The sequence below is a fragment of the Struthio camelus genome, chromosome 4, assembly GCF_040807025.1.
Source record: "Struthio camelus isolate bStrCam1 chromosome 4, bStrCam1.hap1, whole genome shotgun sequence".
Taxonomy (NCBI): domain Eukaryota; kingdom Metazoa; phylum Chordata; class Aves; order Struthioniformes; family Struthionidae; genus Struthio; species Struthio camelus.
This window is the reverse complement of record NC_090945.1, coordinates 84,132,716-84,150,028: the sequence shown is the minus strand read 5'-3', so window position 1 is coordinate 84,150,028 and position 17,313 is coordinate 84,132,716. Positions and strand designations below refer to the sequence as shown.

The following is a 17,313-nucleotide window of genomic DNA, read 5'->3' as shown; positions in this document are numbered from 1 at the left end:
CCCCTTCGGGCTGGCCTTGCCTGAGCCTCTTCCTCACTAAACTTCCCTCCAAAGGGGGTCACTTTTGTTTTCTCTCTTTCACCAAGTGAGAAATGTGCACCTCTCAGTGTCCTTAAACCCTGCTCTGGTCTCCACCGCTGCCTGGACGACTTAGTCTAGGAAACCTGAAACTGAGGGCTCCTGGGACAAAACAGCAGACTCTCTGGAGTGCTGTAGACTCAATACCACGCTGGCCAAGATCCCATCAGGCTGGTGGCATGCACCAAGACTGCCCCGAAGCTGGGATTGCTGACTTATCTTAGCTAAAGCCCCATCCCAGCTCGATGCAAATGGTTGCGTCCAGCCAATCCTGAAGAGCTGTGCCTGCTAAAACCCACATAACCTCCTCCACGGGGAGGACTCAACCCTCGGACTGAGAGACTTAACAGCAGTTCTTTTGCACAGTGATGAGAGGGATTTAGGGGCTCACTGCACACTGCTCCTCCAAGGGGTTTTGGGGGTCACAAAGAGGAGGAGCAGAGCCAGCAGGTCCCAGCTATTCACCCTTCCATGAACAGCAGCCCCATCACCTGCTCCATACTGCACACCGAGATGGGACAACTCCTGCCCTAGCACGAGAGATTTACTCATCTTTGCGCAATGCCAATCTGCAAAAGGGTATGGTAGATAAAAACATGTCTTTAGCAGTCTTTTATTTTTCTCCCCTCTCCCAGTGCCACTGATCTGTGCCTCCACCTCACCTCTGACCTGCCATGGCCACACTAGAGACGCTGCCAGTTCTTAGTGACCCAACGTACTCCAGCCAAGATAACTTCCACGCTTTTGCTCCCAGGCCTTCCCAATCCACCTCCCAGAGCGCCATGGGGAGTGTGGGCAGTGGAGTTGCCAATGACCAAGAGTTCGCCATGAAGAGCGTGGGGACCCGGACACAGAGCAGCAGCCGACAGACGGAGGGGTCTCGCAATGGGTACTCCACCCGAGAGATCTCCAATCGCTACTCTGGTGAGGAGAAGACGTACAAGTCAGAAAAGGTCTCCAACTCCCTCTACATCAATGGCGACCTGCGCAAGAGTGAGAAGGTGAAGATGGACATCTGTGGGAATGTGACCTCCAACAATGAGAAGAACATGCCGCCTCCTCCACAGTACCGAGAGCCCAGTAACCCACCAAAGATATTGCCAATCTCTGGTAAACTAGACCAGGTGAGAATCCTTACTTCCTGCAGTCCACGTCTCTAAAAACACAGATCAGGAAGCCTGGGGCATGGTGTAATCCTGGCAGATATTGTATTTCTTACTATATCGATAATGTAATTCTTATATACAGATAATCTAATTCTTAACTTAGGAATTCTTAAAACTTCCAGGGGGTTGAGCAAAGGAAATGCTAGTTCTTGAGGAACCCAAGAGCTCAATAACAAACCTCTGACTGCTAAGTTTCCAGCTCATTTAAGACAACCTTGAAGTCATCAGCTATTCCAGCCTAACCGAGATGCTGTGCCTACCTCCTGTATTGACAGGGGAGGGAGCTGGAGTCTTGTTTCAGTAGACCCAATGTCTGAGTCACATTCTTATATTAGGGGCCATTTATAGGGTCATCTCCAATGACCCACTGCCACCAGAAAGTATTGCTTGCCCATGGCTATGGTACAGTATCTGATCAAAATCCCAGAGCCACTTGTAAGGGATAAGTTGCCAAGGTTTCAAAACTGCCCATGAAAACATTATTGCTCACCCAGGCACGGTCCTCATGGCTCATATCAGCCCCAGGGGAAGAACCTCTCCCAGGTCTGGCAGAGCAGAGTCTCAGACACCATATAGCACCCCAGAGCCAGGGATGTTTTATATAGCGTGCTGACCTGCTCCAGTGACTCCCATAACTTGTGCCCTGGAGAGGCTGGCAGGGCTCCTGCCTTGCACCATACAATTTCTGCAGTGTTTGGTGGCCTTGTCTCCTAGGCCATTAATCTGCCACCTTCCACCAGGCCCTAATAGTCCATCTCAATTCTGCATGCCACACACCGGGGTTTTAGTCTCTAACCTCATCTGCTCACTAGGGCTTGTTCTGTTTCTCCTGAAAGGCTTTTGCAAATTTTGCCGGTACAAGGATACTTCCTCGGCATTAATTTTCACCTGAAGCCCAACCTGCTGTACAGGACAATCAATCCCATTTTGAGGAAAATTTTGCTTTCATAGGTGTATTCACTGGCAAAGGAATATAAAAGCCTTTGCAAGTTTTAAATTCTTTTCTAAACCCTTTAGAGAGCCCCTTCTCCCCCCAGCATTGCTCCGGGCCACAGCAAACACAGATGTGCAAACGGAGAGCAGCCGCATCATGTTACTCGGCCACTACTGCTGCGCGTGGGCCAGCAATGGCCAGGCCCCAGAGGTCCCATGTATTCCCCCATGTATTCCTGTCTGAGCATAAGCAGGACACCATGTCCACAGAGAGGACAGCCGACTGCTGACAGGAGGGAAATGTGTTGCTCCGAGGGCAGAACAGCTGCTAATCCAAGGGCTTACTTCGGGCTTCAGCAACAGGGAAATACACCCTCACTGCAAGAAATCCTTCAAAATCTAATCTGCTAAAATAAAAGAGCCATTTTGGTGAGGTCTGGTAGGCAGGTGGCAGCCCTCCTTCTTGCAGAGAGCTTTACAAGGACCCAAAGAGAATTCCAGGGGAAAATCGTGCAGATTTGGTGTGGGTCAAGATATTTTTCAGTTATGCTGAGGGAAGATTGTCCCACGAGTGGCCAACCCCTCACATATTCCCCACATTGAAACCCTATTAGTGCAGGGTCTGCTGAGGCTAAGAAATTTGGAGCTAGCAGAAGACGGTTTAGCTCCATCAGCTCCAGCCCGTGCCGATGTATCTCTTTTGTGTGTTGTTACCGAGCGTCCTGCTATGTTTGATGTGTGGTCCTTTTTCCTTTTGCAGAGCAATGAGCCCTTAGTTAGACCCTCAGCCTTTAAACCAGTAGTTCCTAAAAACTTCCATTCCATGCAGAATCTCTGCCCACCGCAGAGCAACGGGGTGACAGAGAACAGAAAGAGCTTGAATCATGCCAACAGCAATAGCCCGTCCGCACCCAAAAGTGGACTCGACAAGACCAGCCTTAACAGGACTACAAACCAAGTGGGAGGCCTTTCAGATTCAGGCCGTAACTCGTTAACGAGCCTGCCCACGTACGGGACAGGCTACAGCCAACACGTGGGTCCAATGAGCGCCTCAACAAGCCACATCAATCGCATCGGAACAACCTATGTGGATAAGAACATCGTGGGATACAACGGGATATCTACCTCAGACAGCGGGCGGTCTTCGAGCAAGAGCACCTCTTCGTTCAACAGACTGAACCATCTCAACGAAACGATGCCTTTCCACTCGCCTTCAACGGATGATATCATACAAGATCTGGAAGACCGGCTGTGGGAGAAGGAGCAAGAAGTCCTCCAGATGCGAAGGAACTTGGACAAAAGCGAGGCAGCCATCTTCCAAGTGTTCGAGGAGAAGCAGAAGATCTGGGAGCGGGAAATGGAGGACCTGAGGCAAAACTATGCCAACAAATTGCAGCAGGTCTCCAAGAAAGCCCAACGGGCTCAGCAGGCCTTGCAGCTCCAAATCTTCAAGCTCCAGCAGGAGAAAAAAAAACTCCAGGATGATATGGGGCAGCTCCTCCAGCAGCGAGAGGAGCTGGAGAAGAAATTCGTGGCTTTCAAGAAAGAGCAGGCTGAGTTTCTCCCAAAGATTGAAGAGACCAAGTGGGAGGTAAGGGCCTCATTGTAATAACCAAGGGTTGTACCTGGGTCTGGGGACCTCACTGAATGGTTTGTGCCTAGGAGCTAGCAATGAGTTTGAATTGCTAGCCTCTTGAATTGCTAGTCTCTGTTTCAGAGCCTAAAGCTGAGCCTACGCTTATGTGCCTTGCTGGCTTGAGGTTTGCAATGCAGACCAAAGCAGTAAGATACGTTGCTTTACTGTTTGCAAACCAACAGGTCAGCTCACCAATAAAACAACATGGGGTAGGACAGATGGAGGGAGAGAGATTTCCCATACAAATTAGCAATGTGGACATGAATTAATTACTGTGTGGACACCAGAGGTGACTAAAACTTCTGCATTTTGGCTAAAGAAGAGATTTGAGACCCTAGAGTCTCTTGATGTTTCTCTTTAGAAGTTGTGCTCTGGAGTGTTTCTCATTGAAGGCTCAGGTAGCTCAAAAAGTATCACCCATTTGTCTTAAGAGCACCCCACAGACAATGACTGTGGGTCAGTGGCTTCTAAGTTAGACGCGACAATGTGGTCACCTGCTTATTTGTCTGAGCCCCAAATCTGTAGTTTTCCATTAAACTAAATAAAAATGAGTGCAACTTTTCGTGTGCACATCCTTGTGCTGGTTAATAATTATGCTTCACCGTAAGGTCACTTCAATGCATAGCATTTGAATCCAGTTTCAGTGAACGCAGATCTTTCCACACAGGTATTTGTGCCTAACAAAACGGAGTTTAAGTCTATTTTAATTAAATTCCTGTAACATCTGCATTTGGGCAATCCTGAAATCTGCTTTTGAAACATTTGATTTTTTTTTTAATTAAGATATAAAAAGAGAGAGCTGAGAATGATACCAATAGCCAAGTTTACCTCATGCTTCCTATTATAACGCATTGTTTTCAGTTGCTAATAAGTTTATCTCTCCTTAAAGACTGAAAGTCAAATTCCTCTTGCTAGCTCTCCTCTTGAGTCTTACTTTTTTTTCCATTTCTATTTTTAGACCTTTTTATCAAACACTGTTTGTATAGCCAGCACTAATGTTTTTTTCAGCTTGATCATGTGAGGAATTTTAATCCCTCTACAGACTGGCTAGAAACTTTAAATTTATTAAGAGTGCAGAAGCAAAAAGTAGTTCTAGAATCGAGAAGACCCTATTCTGCTAGTCCTGATGGAAAGCCAATGAAGCTGGGCTTAATCAGGCTCTGTAATGTGCTATTTGCAGATGTTCAGCAGAGCTTATTAGTGGCTTGCTGTTAAATCTCTGCAAGTTACCTCCCAGAAAGCTGGTGTCAGTAGGACATGACTATGGGTATATATATCTCCTAGCTCTTCAGCAGTTCATATTGCGCACCAAACCATTCTGAGCTTCAAGGTCTTCAGCAGCACAATGCAACACACAGGTGTTCTACAGCAGAGGATGGTGGAGGTTGAAATGAAGGCAGTGGAGAAGAGGTACCGTCTGGGGAGCATTGACCCAACCAGACCACAACAGCAATGGACCTTGCAGACACCCCAGGAGAGATGAAAGGCCAAGTACTTCATTCGTGACAGGAAACAGCAGCTTCAAAAGGACAGGAGACCCCAGCTTGGAGTTAGCTACCTAGTCTACTTTTAATTATGCCGATCCTCTCTGATCCCTTGGTACTGTTTCCCAGCCCAGATTCCTACTAGCGTGGGTAGAGACTGTTTGTCATTGCAACCACATACAGCAGCCAGGTCAGATCTGCCAACAGAGAGTCCTGAAAACCCCAGAGTTCATGGGAGAATGAGGGTTTCATCATTTCTACTGTTCCCTTCCAGCACCTTGAACTGTTCATGCAACTGCCACCTTTGCTGGATTAAGCAGGACTAGAGAAGCGTTGTACGGAATTTTGGTGCCTACCTAACGCATACACATAGTGCAGCAGGGATATTTCTAAAGGGTGTCTGCCCAAAACCTGTTCACCCTACCACAGAGGCAGTTAGGATGAAACCTGAAACCTGAAACTCCAGAGACCTCAGTGCCCAAAGGCAGTGCATGGTAGTCACATTTAAGCAAGGGTGGGTTGCATGTTTGTCCTTGGGCCCTAGCAGAGGGGTTGTCATTCTTCACGCCCTCCCCCACAGAAAATAAATAGCTATCAGTCCCTCGACTGCCCCCAGATCAGTGGATGACGTGAACTCTAAAATGTAGCTAATAAGCTTCTTAGGAGACTTTAGAAAACATCATATCACAAGTAAGCAATACTGTCTCTCTACATCTTGTCTTACACTCTCAGTGCTTAGGGAGAGCCCAGCTGCTCTCCGGGTCTCCGATGTTTCGGGCTCAGGCTCGTTCAAGGTCCACATGCCATTGAGGTCAGTGGGAAAACTCCCATTGAGAGCAGAGGGTTTGGGCTGAGCATAGCTGTCCTGTGGTTAGGTGTGTAAGATGAAAGCTGGGAGAGAAGCAGTGGTGTCAGCTCACCACCAGTGAGGACCGGAGCTTAGCTTAGCTACTCAGTTAACTCCAGCTGTGAACAGCATCAGGTCGCAGAGAGATGAGAATAAACACCATATCTCTTACAGAAATGCAGGGACAACCTCTGGGTCTTTGGCATGATTTGGGTCCCAGCAAGGGCTGGAGCTCAGTACTTGAGCAGCTTTGCTCCACAGCCTGGCTGTCCCCTCCATTATCTCACGCATGCTCTCCCCTTGGTCCTCGTAGGTGTGCCAGAAGGCGGGTGAAATCTCTCTCCTCAAGCAGCAGCTGAAGGATTCCCAAGCAGACGTCTCCCAGAAGCTGAATGAGATCGTGGGGCTGCGGTCACAGCTCAAGGAAGGTAAGAACTTCCTACGCGAGAAGGAGGAGCAAATCCTCACCCTGAAGGACTCTTACAGTTCCAAGAGTGTCAACCTGGAGATATGCGAGAGTGAGCTACAGCGGAAGATGAGTGAGGTCCAGGTGCTGAGAGAAAAACTGAACCACTGTGAGCTGGAGGTCTCCGGCCTGAAGCGGACACTTGCCAGCATGGGGCCTCCAGGGGCCTTCAGTGGGGACCTGGCCGAGAAGCTGCGGGACCCTCTGGCCTGTGAGAGTGACGAAGCCAAGATGCAGCGGCAGAGTGAGGACAGTGTTAACACACTGCGGAAGGAGGTGGAGCGGCTCCAGACAGAGCTGAAGCTAGAGCGGCAGCAGCGGGAACAGCAGGTGATGGACTTTGAAGAAGAGCGGCGCACATGGCAAGAAGAGAAGGAGAAAGTCATCAAGTACCAGAAGCAGCTGCAGCTGAACTACGTGGAGATGTACCAGAAGAACCAGCTCCTGGAGCACAAGGTGAACGAGATGAACACAAAGGCCACCAGTCCCCCACACACTGAGGAGAAAAAACCATGGACTCCCTCCAGACTCGAGCGAATAGAGTCCACCGAGATCTGAGGTGGCACCAAGACAATACAAGTAATTTTTTTATTGCTGTGCATGTACTACCTACTCAAGCCAGTGATCTTCCGAAGGATAATATACTACAGTAGGAGAGGTGTGAGTCTGCTCTCACCAAGTTCCGTCACCCCTACTTTGTTCTTCTGTGCTCTGTAGGTAAAATAACTGTGGATGTGCGTTGTTTTTCTATTGATAATGCGACATCTCTTTTGGTTTTTTTTCCTAGTACAGCTGGTGAGGGTCAACTGGCTCTTTTGTAATCTGCCATGACTGTTACTTCGCTAGAGGCTGCCATCTCCTCTCCCAACAATTCACCCTCTGTGGTTGGTTGTTTTGGAGGGTTGTATTTGGTCTCTTTGGTTTTACAAGCATTATGTGCAGCAAAACAGTTCAAAGTGGCAGGTTTTTTCAGGGCATTTTTAGCCACATTGGCTAATGGAGCAAAGCTCTAGGGATCATGAGCAAATTTACTGTTCTGCATCAAGTATCCTGTCTAGACGGTGGTGTTAAGTGAAGTCAGTGGGAGGTTGGCCACTGATTTCAGCGAAACCAGACATATCTCTACCAGATGACTCCCTTTTGCCAGCCTACAGCTACCATGGTTGCAAGAGGTTAGGACATCCTTGAGGAGCCAGATGAGCCCGTCCTGGTAACATAAGCCAACTAGGAACAGTTGCCCAGCAGGAGCCTCTTTTGAGGCTCAGCAGAGCTTGATATATGCTGCGTTTTCTTTCTGTTGTGGTTTTCTTCTTCATTTCCACCCCCATCCTTGGTTCTGACCAACCTGGGAGCAGAAATGCCCTCCCTTCTCTGCCTTGGTCCCACTGTTCTTCCTATACATTCAAGCTGGCTACAGCAAGAAAAAAAATCCTAGAAATTCAAACTAGTTTACCTTCTCAAGAGCCTTCTTGCTCTTGAGCAAGCCCACAGAGTCAGTGGAATCAGGGCTTGGAGAACCATCCAGACCTGCGGGATGTTTATGCAACGTGAAGCTTCAGCAATTTGCCCGTTGGTGGGCAGTGGGCAATTGCGACATCCCATTTCCAAAAGAGTGATGCTTCGGTGCATTTTCTCTGTCCAGGACCTACTTACAAAAAGGCATCTGAGCCTCACTCAGGAGTTGCAGTGAGCACATATCCACATCACAGCTAGAAAGCCACGAGGCTGGCACGCAAGTGCTAGCCTTCCACACAGCCGTTTGGAATAGGGCCCTAGGTCCAGGGACAGAGAAAATGCATGCCCAGTTTAAGAAAATATTTAGCTACTAACCCTGAGCAGACATAAGACCGACAATGCTTAAAAACATGTAAGTGCTCGTGCTTCTGGCTGAATAACCAAAACCGATATGCACAGTCTCTAAGAATGACGCATATATCAAAAACCAGCCTTCAGCTTTAAAGGGTGGGTAGAGTGGGCCTGGTTCCATCTTTCATGGACACCTCTTTACAATAATCCACAGTAAAATGTGAAAAGTGCTGCGGAATGGGGCTTGCACTGTTTGAGCAGTGGCAAATGATACTTAGGGAGCGTTTGCCCTAGGGAGTAGCTAGGAGAACGAAGCTAGAATTCGCATTCTTGGGCTGCCCGTGTGAGGTGACTCCAGGGGGATTTTGCCCAGATCATGATTCATTTGCAAATCAAGGAAGAACCTCAGGACTTTTAGTGACAGAAACCTTCCAAACAAAAGCCTTGAAGCTACTCACTTTCCATGTTTCCCTCTCCCAGAGCTCCGTCCTCTCCATGACCAGGTCTAACCTTCAAGCTGGGACCAAGTGCCATTGTGGTGAGCTCCAGACTGAGCAAAGAGGCTGAGCAGGAGAAAGGAGTCCCCACTTTGTCCCACCAACCTCCAGCCAAGGTCAACACACAGTATTACTGGCCAGGACCTGCTGAGGGCACTATTGGTGGATGGTAGCAATTCCTGGAGCTGTAGAAAATGGAGATGTGTGATGAGATCAGGGCATTTCAAGGCCCGAGTCGAGAGCATCTAGCTTTTCCCACCACTTCTGCTTGTGCCTTTGGAGCTGGAAGAAAGAACAATGCAAATACCACGGCAGCTCAAGCTAAGCCCCCCTCCAGCGACCAGCGACAGGAAGTGGGACTAAGTCAGGTCTGATCCCTGAAGGGGGTGGAAGTGGGTCCCATTACAAATCCTGCAGTGCACCAGCACTCGGATGATGCCTGTGCACCCCGCTCCAGAAGAAGTGCCACTCGGTGCTGGTGCCACCTAGCAGCAGACTTTGCCAAGCCAAAGGCAGGAGCGGGAAGGGCAAGTGGGTTCACTGGTGCACCACTGCCACGTCCTGCTGGAGTCAAGAGAGGACCCTAGTCCCCATCTCTGCCCTCCTCTTTGGTCTGGTGCTTCATGGGCTGCAGCCTGAGTCAGGGGCCTCAGAGACACACGCTGCACACGCTTGCACTTGGTCTTGCAAATCCCAGGTCTTCCTTCGTTTCATCGCTGGGCCTTTGCAATGGAGTCGAACACCCCAAAAACAGTGTCAGGCCTGGAAATCCGGTGTGTTGTGTCATCTTGGCTTTGTGTGCCTCTCTTTCCCCATCAGATAAACCTGCACTGTCTTCCTTCCCCAAGCGGTTGTGAGATATCCGTGCTTGTGACAGGCTTTACAGTCCTTGGGAAAAACAGCAAAGCATAGAGAAATTGCAAAGAGGCTCAGTTTCAGCTGCCTCTCATTAGCATTTCTGAGGCCACCACACAAAGAACAACACCCCACCAACAACAAGTACCCTTGCCACAAGACGGGTCCAATGACCTGGTGGATCTTTTCCAATGTTGCTCCTCCTAGCCCCTCTGATGTTGCAATTGGGTATCCATTAACCATCACAGGAACCATGCTTTCAGATGGTGACTCCAGAAGTCTGCTGCTGAGGACGTGTATGCCGCAATTCCTTGCTGCGTTAACAACCAAGAGCAATGGGCACCAGCATCAGTCTATGGGACACCGTCTCACCAGAGGTCTGTGCTAATGCACTGGCACCCTTCATCACTTTGATCTAGAGCTTTGATCTAGATCTGAGTAACCTCAAGTGTGTCTACTCCCCGGATGACAGAGAGCTCTGCAGATACCCACTAAGAAGCTGTGCTGCTGATAGTGCTTTTCTCCCTGTTAGGAGTCACCCAACATCCCCCAAGCACTCAGCTGACCTGCAGGAACCACCTCCTTAGTTAAGCTGGAGTTTCAAAGCATTAAAGGTGCTGTAAAATACAGTTACTTTTGGCAAGTCTGCTACCCAAAGTGCCATGTGTGACTCCTCCTCTCCAGAAATCCTCCCCACAACGGGATGCACTGCTCCCCATCACGTCCTCCCCCACGGGCTGCTGCTGTGCAGCCACATACTGGTAACCAGTGTCTCTCAGAGGTGAGTGCCCTTTGCTCAGTAGGCATAGAGCAAAACGCTGGTGGGACACCTGCGTTCCTGTCATTTGTGCTCAGATCTGGCCCGGACTGGAGCTCACCTGGCTCTTTCCAGACTTCGGCACTAGTTGATGTCAGCTTTCACCCACTGGCTGGATGAGGTATCCCATCACAAGCTAGGTTTGCAGTGAGGTTTTGTGGTCTTTGCTTTGGAATAAGATAACTAAGGAGTGCCAGCCTGGTGTTTTGATGACATATCCTAGGAATGGCCAAGGAGAGCAATGGCCCATCTCTCTGAGGCTCATGCAGGGCTGATAAAATGTTTCTGTCCCATGAAACCCATCTTCAGAGTTTGGGTTTGATCATAACCCAATCCTCCCCTCCTCCTTTGTTCAGTCAGCTCTGGAGCTGATGGGATTCAGTGTGACATACTGAGTGTAATTCTCTAAGTCCCAGTACTGCCCTCAAAATCCTGCAGGCGATCAATGTCTCCACTGAAACAGCAGGTCATCTCTAACTTGCCATCGGCCAATGCCAACGGCTGTGGTCATGGGGGGCTCGGGTCAGTTGCCCACACATCGGGTCTAGGGCTGTTAGAGATGTTCTGGGATATGTGACACACAGGGCTGGCCGATCTGACCCAAGACCTATGGGAGAGCCACCCCAGCAGTGCGAAGACAGGGTTACCTGGAGCATCTCCAGTGGCATATCACTCCTGTGTGGGCGAGTGAGCCACGCTCCAGGCGTGTGCACATGTCCAATATATGAGCACACATGGGGCATTATCAGCTCCAGCACTTTCCATCCACGAGGATTTGGGCTAAGCAGGTTATCCTGGTGCTGGGGAAGGTGTAAGCAGCCCTTCTCATCACTTGCTGTGAGTGGGGTTGCTTTGCTCCACCATCACTTTGAGGTTGATTTTGCTCCTCTTGCTGTAAAATGCCCACCCAGCTGGACTAGTTTCCCCTCGAGCAGTCAGCACCCACCCAGGGCGTGAACAACACAACCATCGTGCGTTGTTGTGCTTCACACAGTCCCACTTAGCTTCTGCTGCCGTATCGCAGCAGCCGGCTGCACCGTTCCTGCTGTCACTGCCGTAATGCCGGATGGAGATCACCTCCAGGTTTCCACACTTGTTAACCAAGACAGGAATCGAATGATTGCTCTTATGCTGCTACGTTATATGGAGACAAGTGTACTTGGATGTAAATAACAGCCCACTTCTGTATATACAACAATTAAATGCACAGACAAGAAAGCTCTGTGGCTTCTATACTGCTGAATGGGATAGACAGTAACAGCAGACGCTGTGTTCAAGTGCTGAGCGCTACACAGAGGATGCTCAGCTCCCTCTGAGATTACGCTGGCCATGGTGGAAGCGGAAGGGGTGCAGCACCTCCCAGGAGGGCAATTCACTTTGCATTGGCTCCAATAGAGCAGCCTGGCAGCACTTTTGTCCTCCTTCAGTGCTTGCTATCATCCTGAGCCAGGCTTTTGCAACTGCCCTCTCATCAAGGCTGAAGTCCCTTCTGCCCATCCTTGGGAGCCTCGCATCACTCCAAAGCTTCCTGTGGAAAGACTGGCTCCCAGCAGTGTTCCCCTTGCACCTTGCCGCCCATGAGCTCTGCCCATGGAAATGACTAACCCACTCCACTGCTGGGCATCACAGTGGCACTTTATAGCTCACTCAGGACAGCGAGCTTGCGAGCAACGTGACCAAAGATCTCTGAAGGGTGTTGGATTGCATGCTCAGAGCTGCCTCCCCACATTCCCAGGAGAGGCATGAGGCTGGCATGGGCTGAGAAAGGGGATAAGAGCTGGCAGGGGACAGAGAAAGCTGTCTGGATTTCCCTGTGGCCCACCTGGGAACATTTCCAGAGCCGTGCGGAGCCTTTCTTGTGCTGGTTAGGACAGGGTAGAAAGGAGGCTGTTTTCTCTTGGTTCCTGGACGAGCCCACTTATCCCTGATGATCCAGGCTGGTTAATTGCCCGCACACTCTCCAGCTGTGCCAACCAGCTCCAAGTGTCACCTAAGGAGAGTATGGACCAGGGGCTGTTCCCAGGAAGCAGGATGGATGCAATTCCTCTTTTTTCTTGGGGAGAAAAGGACCACAGAGCAGACCTTGGTGCTCTCTAGTCCTCTCCAGTTTAGCAGCACAGACATTGCTACAGCGTCTAGCCAAAGGCTCATGCTGGTTCTGTGTGAATTGGGCAGGAAAATGTTTATCCAGAGAGCCTGCTAGCTGTCCCGACAGTGCCCTCTCTCCAGCTCCCCCCAGGGCATCCTCAGCACCCTCCTTCCTAGGGAACCGTCTTCTGAGGCGAAGACACCATGGTCCTTGCTTCTCTGGTCTGGGATGCTGAAGGCATCTCTGCCTGTCTTAGCTCCATGAAAGCTCCTCACCCTGCTCCCAGCACTGGGCATGCAGAGCATGGGCCGGTGTGAGATCTGTGCTGCTCTGCCTGTACAGCCATGCCCCACCACTCCTGGAGAAGGGTGATCGGTGGGTCTGGGTCTCAGGCACATAATGCCCCTTTACCATGCCCTTGTCATGCCAAGCCTTCCGGGTTCATTCCTGACAAGACCACAAAAACCCAGTAATGTGCAGACAGTGACGGCCTCACTTCTGTCCCAGATGGCCTGCAGGTCCAGCTTGCCCCTATACTAACTCAATCCTTTAGCCTAAGGCTTAAAGACTACTCTATAGGGTTACTCTTCACCAAGATCCTTTGCTGAAGATACTGCTGCATATTGCCTGTGTCCTGCCTCTCCTCCACCCCAGCTCTCCAGACAACCCTGACTCATTTAGATCATCACGATCCCCAATGTCCTAGGAGCAGCTGGTGTCTCTCCCAGTACTCTCCCAGAGACTTCCATTAGCAAGCAGGAGCTGAAGCCCAAAGCCCCCCACTGACAGCGGCCTGTCCCAATCTTGTCCTTAGAAGAGTTTTCTAGACTATTGATCCTCAACTCTTCTCTCCATCAGTCCCATGTCAGCTAGAATAGCCCTGCTTTACCTTCCAAGAGCGATCTTGCTTCTCAGTGGAGGAGATCCCCATGGCTTGCAATCACTTGAAGTCACTATATGGGGTTTCATACTGTCACATCCACACACCCCGCCCACTCTCAGGCCTCTGCAGTCCTTCCACCTTCTGCAAACAGGGGTGTAAGGGGCATCCAAACACCTCTGGTCTGTAGGGGTGCACAGCACCCATGCCACCAGGTCTTCAGCATAACAAGGGGATGGGATCACATCCAGCTGTTTGCAGGTGTTAGCTTCCCAATAGGACTTTCCACGCTGGCAGTGCGACTGTTGGCAAAAGCAGAACTGAGCCTCTTTGTCTGCAGGATAAGCCTCCTCCCTGGTTCTCCCGATGAAGGGGATCATGTCAGCTCTAGAGCGTGGGACAACCTCTGACAGGAAGGGTCAGAGGCTCTTTTCAAGGCTCTTTACAGATTTGTTTTCTCTCTCATTTCTGTCACAAAGCAATATGTTTTTCTGGAATGATTTAAAAGGGGCTATTCCCACCTCTGATACCTGCAGGCAAGACTACGTGCCCCTGACTTTCGTAGCTCCAGCCCTGGGCTCTCCTCCTTTGGAAAGGGAAGCAAGGCCAGGCCTGCCTCCAAATAACCACCAGCGGCTTGAGCTTGGCTGTCCCCATTTGCCCAGAGAGCCCAGAGCTGCCATGTCCAGCAGGTGATCAGCCTGGGTCCCCGGGACACGCAATCTGTCTACCTTTGGCAGCCATCCCATGACTGTTACTGGGTCCTGGCAACAGGTCTTCTCCTGTAGCTCACCGACATGGGAGCCACTGGATCCCCAGGGGTATGAGCTCACAGAGCCATGAGTGGTGACTGCCAGATACCAGTTGCAGACCAAGACTTCAGTGCTGCTGCTGGGCCTGGGAGCCAGGCTGTCCTAGGAGCCCTCCTGGAGGAGAAGGTGCCCTTTCCTGCATTGGTGGCACATGGGTTCCTTTCCAGGGGCCGAGGGGAACAAATGTGCGTGGGCAGAGCTCCACCACCGGTGCAAAAGTGCTCCACCACTCGTGCAAAAATGCTGCACATCTGGTCAATGTCTATGCAGTTCCTTTCCATGCAGCGGCAACCCCGCAGAGCCCAGCCCAGAGCTGGGACTCCTCCAAGGTGTCTTCGTTTGCACTCACTTGGACCTGGTAAACGCTGTGAGCTGAGAGGCGGCCCGTCCGGACTCTCTCTTGGCCTTTGCCTTGCACCGGGCAGTACGGTTGTGAGGGTTTCCTCATCCTAATTAAATGCACATTGCTTAGTCATTTGTCTCTGTGTCTGTTCTTCAGCAGATCAATAGGCACCCAAAACCCAGCTTCCCGACGGAGATATGTCAGGTTGGGCCAGCTGGCAGCCTGAGCAAGCCTGTTGTCTGATTTCACCAGCAATAAAAACCCCGCGGACGAGCAGCCAGAGCCTTCTGCTGCCACTCTAGCGCTGGGTGAGGTGCAGGCTGTGTGTGTGTGTGTAGGACTCCGCATTAGGCCCTTCATCCAATGTTTTGGACCTACCCGACTGTAAATTCAATCCCAGCCTTGTGCTTTTTTTCCTCTGTTTGTTTCTCAAAGCCTTGGTCTCTCTCTGCTCTTACTGTGAATTCAAACCAGAAGTGTTCTGAACTCGACTCTGTTACTGTTTGTTCTGCGTTGACTGTTGCTGGTTCTCTGAACTGCGTTTAATGAGATTTTGCAAAAAAAAAAAAAAATCAAAAAATTATATATATATATATATATATATATCTATATAAATACTTAAAAAATAAAATATTTAAAAAAAGAACTCCATAAAGTTGGGTGTCTCTCCTGTCCACTGGTCACTTCAAAACACAATTGTCTTGACTTTGCTTCTGGTTAGTGTATTTAAAGAAAAGAGGTTGAAAAATAAAGAAATAAAATGCAACATTTGGGGATTTTTGTACAGCAAAGGTGTACCCATTTAGGAAATCCTCGTTAAACTTATACCACACTTCACAATCTACTACTGCTAGTCTGTCGTATGTTTCCATTGGGTTATAAAGATGTGAAGAGCTACTGCCTTTGCAATTTTCTACAGTGAATATATATATATCTGTACAGAGATGTGTGTGTGTGTATATATATAATATATATATATACACGAGAAGATCTATATGTATACGTATCGCTCCTATCTCTTTCTGACTGTGAAGGATTTTTATTCAGGCAAAATAAAATGGAGAAAGGCCCCTTTTAAAAACCTGACAGTGTGGCTTGCCTGGTTGTGTAGTGGGAGAAGCAGCAAGATCAGGAGAAGAGCATGAGATTTCGGGACTGGCCGGCTGGGGAACCATGCTTGGGCGGCTCCCCAGAGAAGGCCCTACGAGCCAGGCACTGGGGGAATCCCAAAAGTGCCACTACTTTCTCTCAGCTCAGACACACTAAAACACCCCTAAGCGATGGCTGCAACGGAGAGCAGCCGGTGCCGTGGGGCAGTACGGGAGAGAGGAAGGTGTCCACGGGGGTTGTGGAGTCCGAGCGGGACGTTGCACACATCTGTGTCCATCTCTCCAAGTGGAGGGGCGGGACGTTGCCGGCCACAGTCCTCCCCAGTCCTGCTTTTCCCAGGGCACAAGGGCTGCTCGGGCTATTCAAGTAGGTGAGAAAAGGCAGCTTGAACAGGGCGGGAAGCACAAGGCCAAGGTGGCCGTGGTACACGTGGGACAGGGATGGCCGTGACATCTGTATTTGAAGTCTTGCCGCAGTGCAGATGCTGGTGCCTGACTCAGTCCCCCACACATGCGTTTAGAGCCATTTGGGAGGTCCCAGAGTGGACGGAGACGGACATAGGCTTCCCACAGGTCCCATATACGTGACGTCTCACTGTTTGAGACCCCACCACGCTCAGACGCGTCCAGGCACCTCCACGTAGGCAAATGAGCTGCTGTCAAGTCCAGGCAGCCCGCAGAGTCAGGACAGCAACTCAGTGCACCCGCCACAGTGCCCATGGGTTGCACAGGCTAGGTCCGCAAAGGCTGACATCGCTGATGGAGACCAAAGGGAAAGATTCCCCTTGCTTGCATTCAAACATCTGCGGTAAACGTCTGAGCTAGTCAGCTGGGCTCCCTGAGCGGTCAGCACAGGGCAGCAGATGCTGCCAGGGATGCAGTTTTGGGGGGTGGCCCCAGTCTGAGACAAGGTCCTGTTCTTCTTCCTTCATCATCAGGGAGTTAGTATGGTGCCAAAAAACTCCTGCAAACACAGGTTTTTAATCAAATGAATCCCACCTCAGCTGCTTTGTCAGTGTCACATTAAAGTGACGTTCACAGCAATGTCATTTTTCTTAAAAAAAAAAACCCAAGAAATCAAACCCAGCACTTTTCCCTTTGCTCGAACAGTCTCCTGTACTTTGGTTAAAAAGCCAACGCCCCCCAGGGCAAAGCAAGCGGGGGTTATTTGGTTATTCTTATTATATTTGGTTATTATTAACAGCTGGGTCTGTTCAGCCTGGAGAAGAGAAGACTGAGAGGGGATCTCATCAATGTGTACAAGTATCTGAAGGGGGAGTGTCAAGAGGATGAGGCCAGCCTCTTCTCCGTGGTGCCCAGCCACAGGACAAGAGGCAACGGGCAGAAACTGAACCACAGGAAGTTCCATCTGAACCTGAGAAAAAACTTCTTGACTGTGAGGGCGACTGATCACTGGACCAGGTTGCCCCGAGAGCTGGTGGAGTCTCCTTTGCTGGAGATATTCAAAACCCGTCTGGATGTGATCCTGGGCAAT

The 17,313-nt window shown here is 50.1% G+C and overlaps 1 protein-coding gene across 6 annotated transcripts in view; it reads left to right on the top strand.

Moving 5' to 3' along the window:
- LZTS3 (leucine zipper tumor suppressor family member 3) overlaps nucleotides 1–15,792 on the top strand; it is a 62,891-nt gene extending 47,099 nt beyond the window's left edge. For 4 of the 6 annotated variants that reach the window (XM_068943795.1, XM_009681834.2, XM_068943794.1 and 1 more), the window contains exons 2-4: nucleotides 714–1,202; nucleotides 2,938–3,768; nucleotides 6,458–15,792. In XM_068943795.1, coding sequence (XP_068799896.1) covers nucleotides 753–1,202; nucleotides 2,938–3,768; nucleotides 6,458–7,168 — 1,992 coding nt within the window. In that variant the 5' untranslated portion in view covers nucleotides 714–752 and the 3' untranslated portion in view covers nucleotides 7,169–15,792. The remainder of the gene's footprint in view (nucleotides 1–713; nucleotides 1,203–2,937; nucleotides 3,769–6,457) is intronic. The other 2 variants (XR_011141150.1, XM_068943796.1) reach the window with 2 other exon arrangements.
- Nucleotides 15,793–17,313: the final 1,521 nt, after the last annotated feature.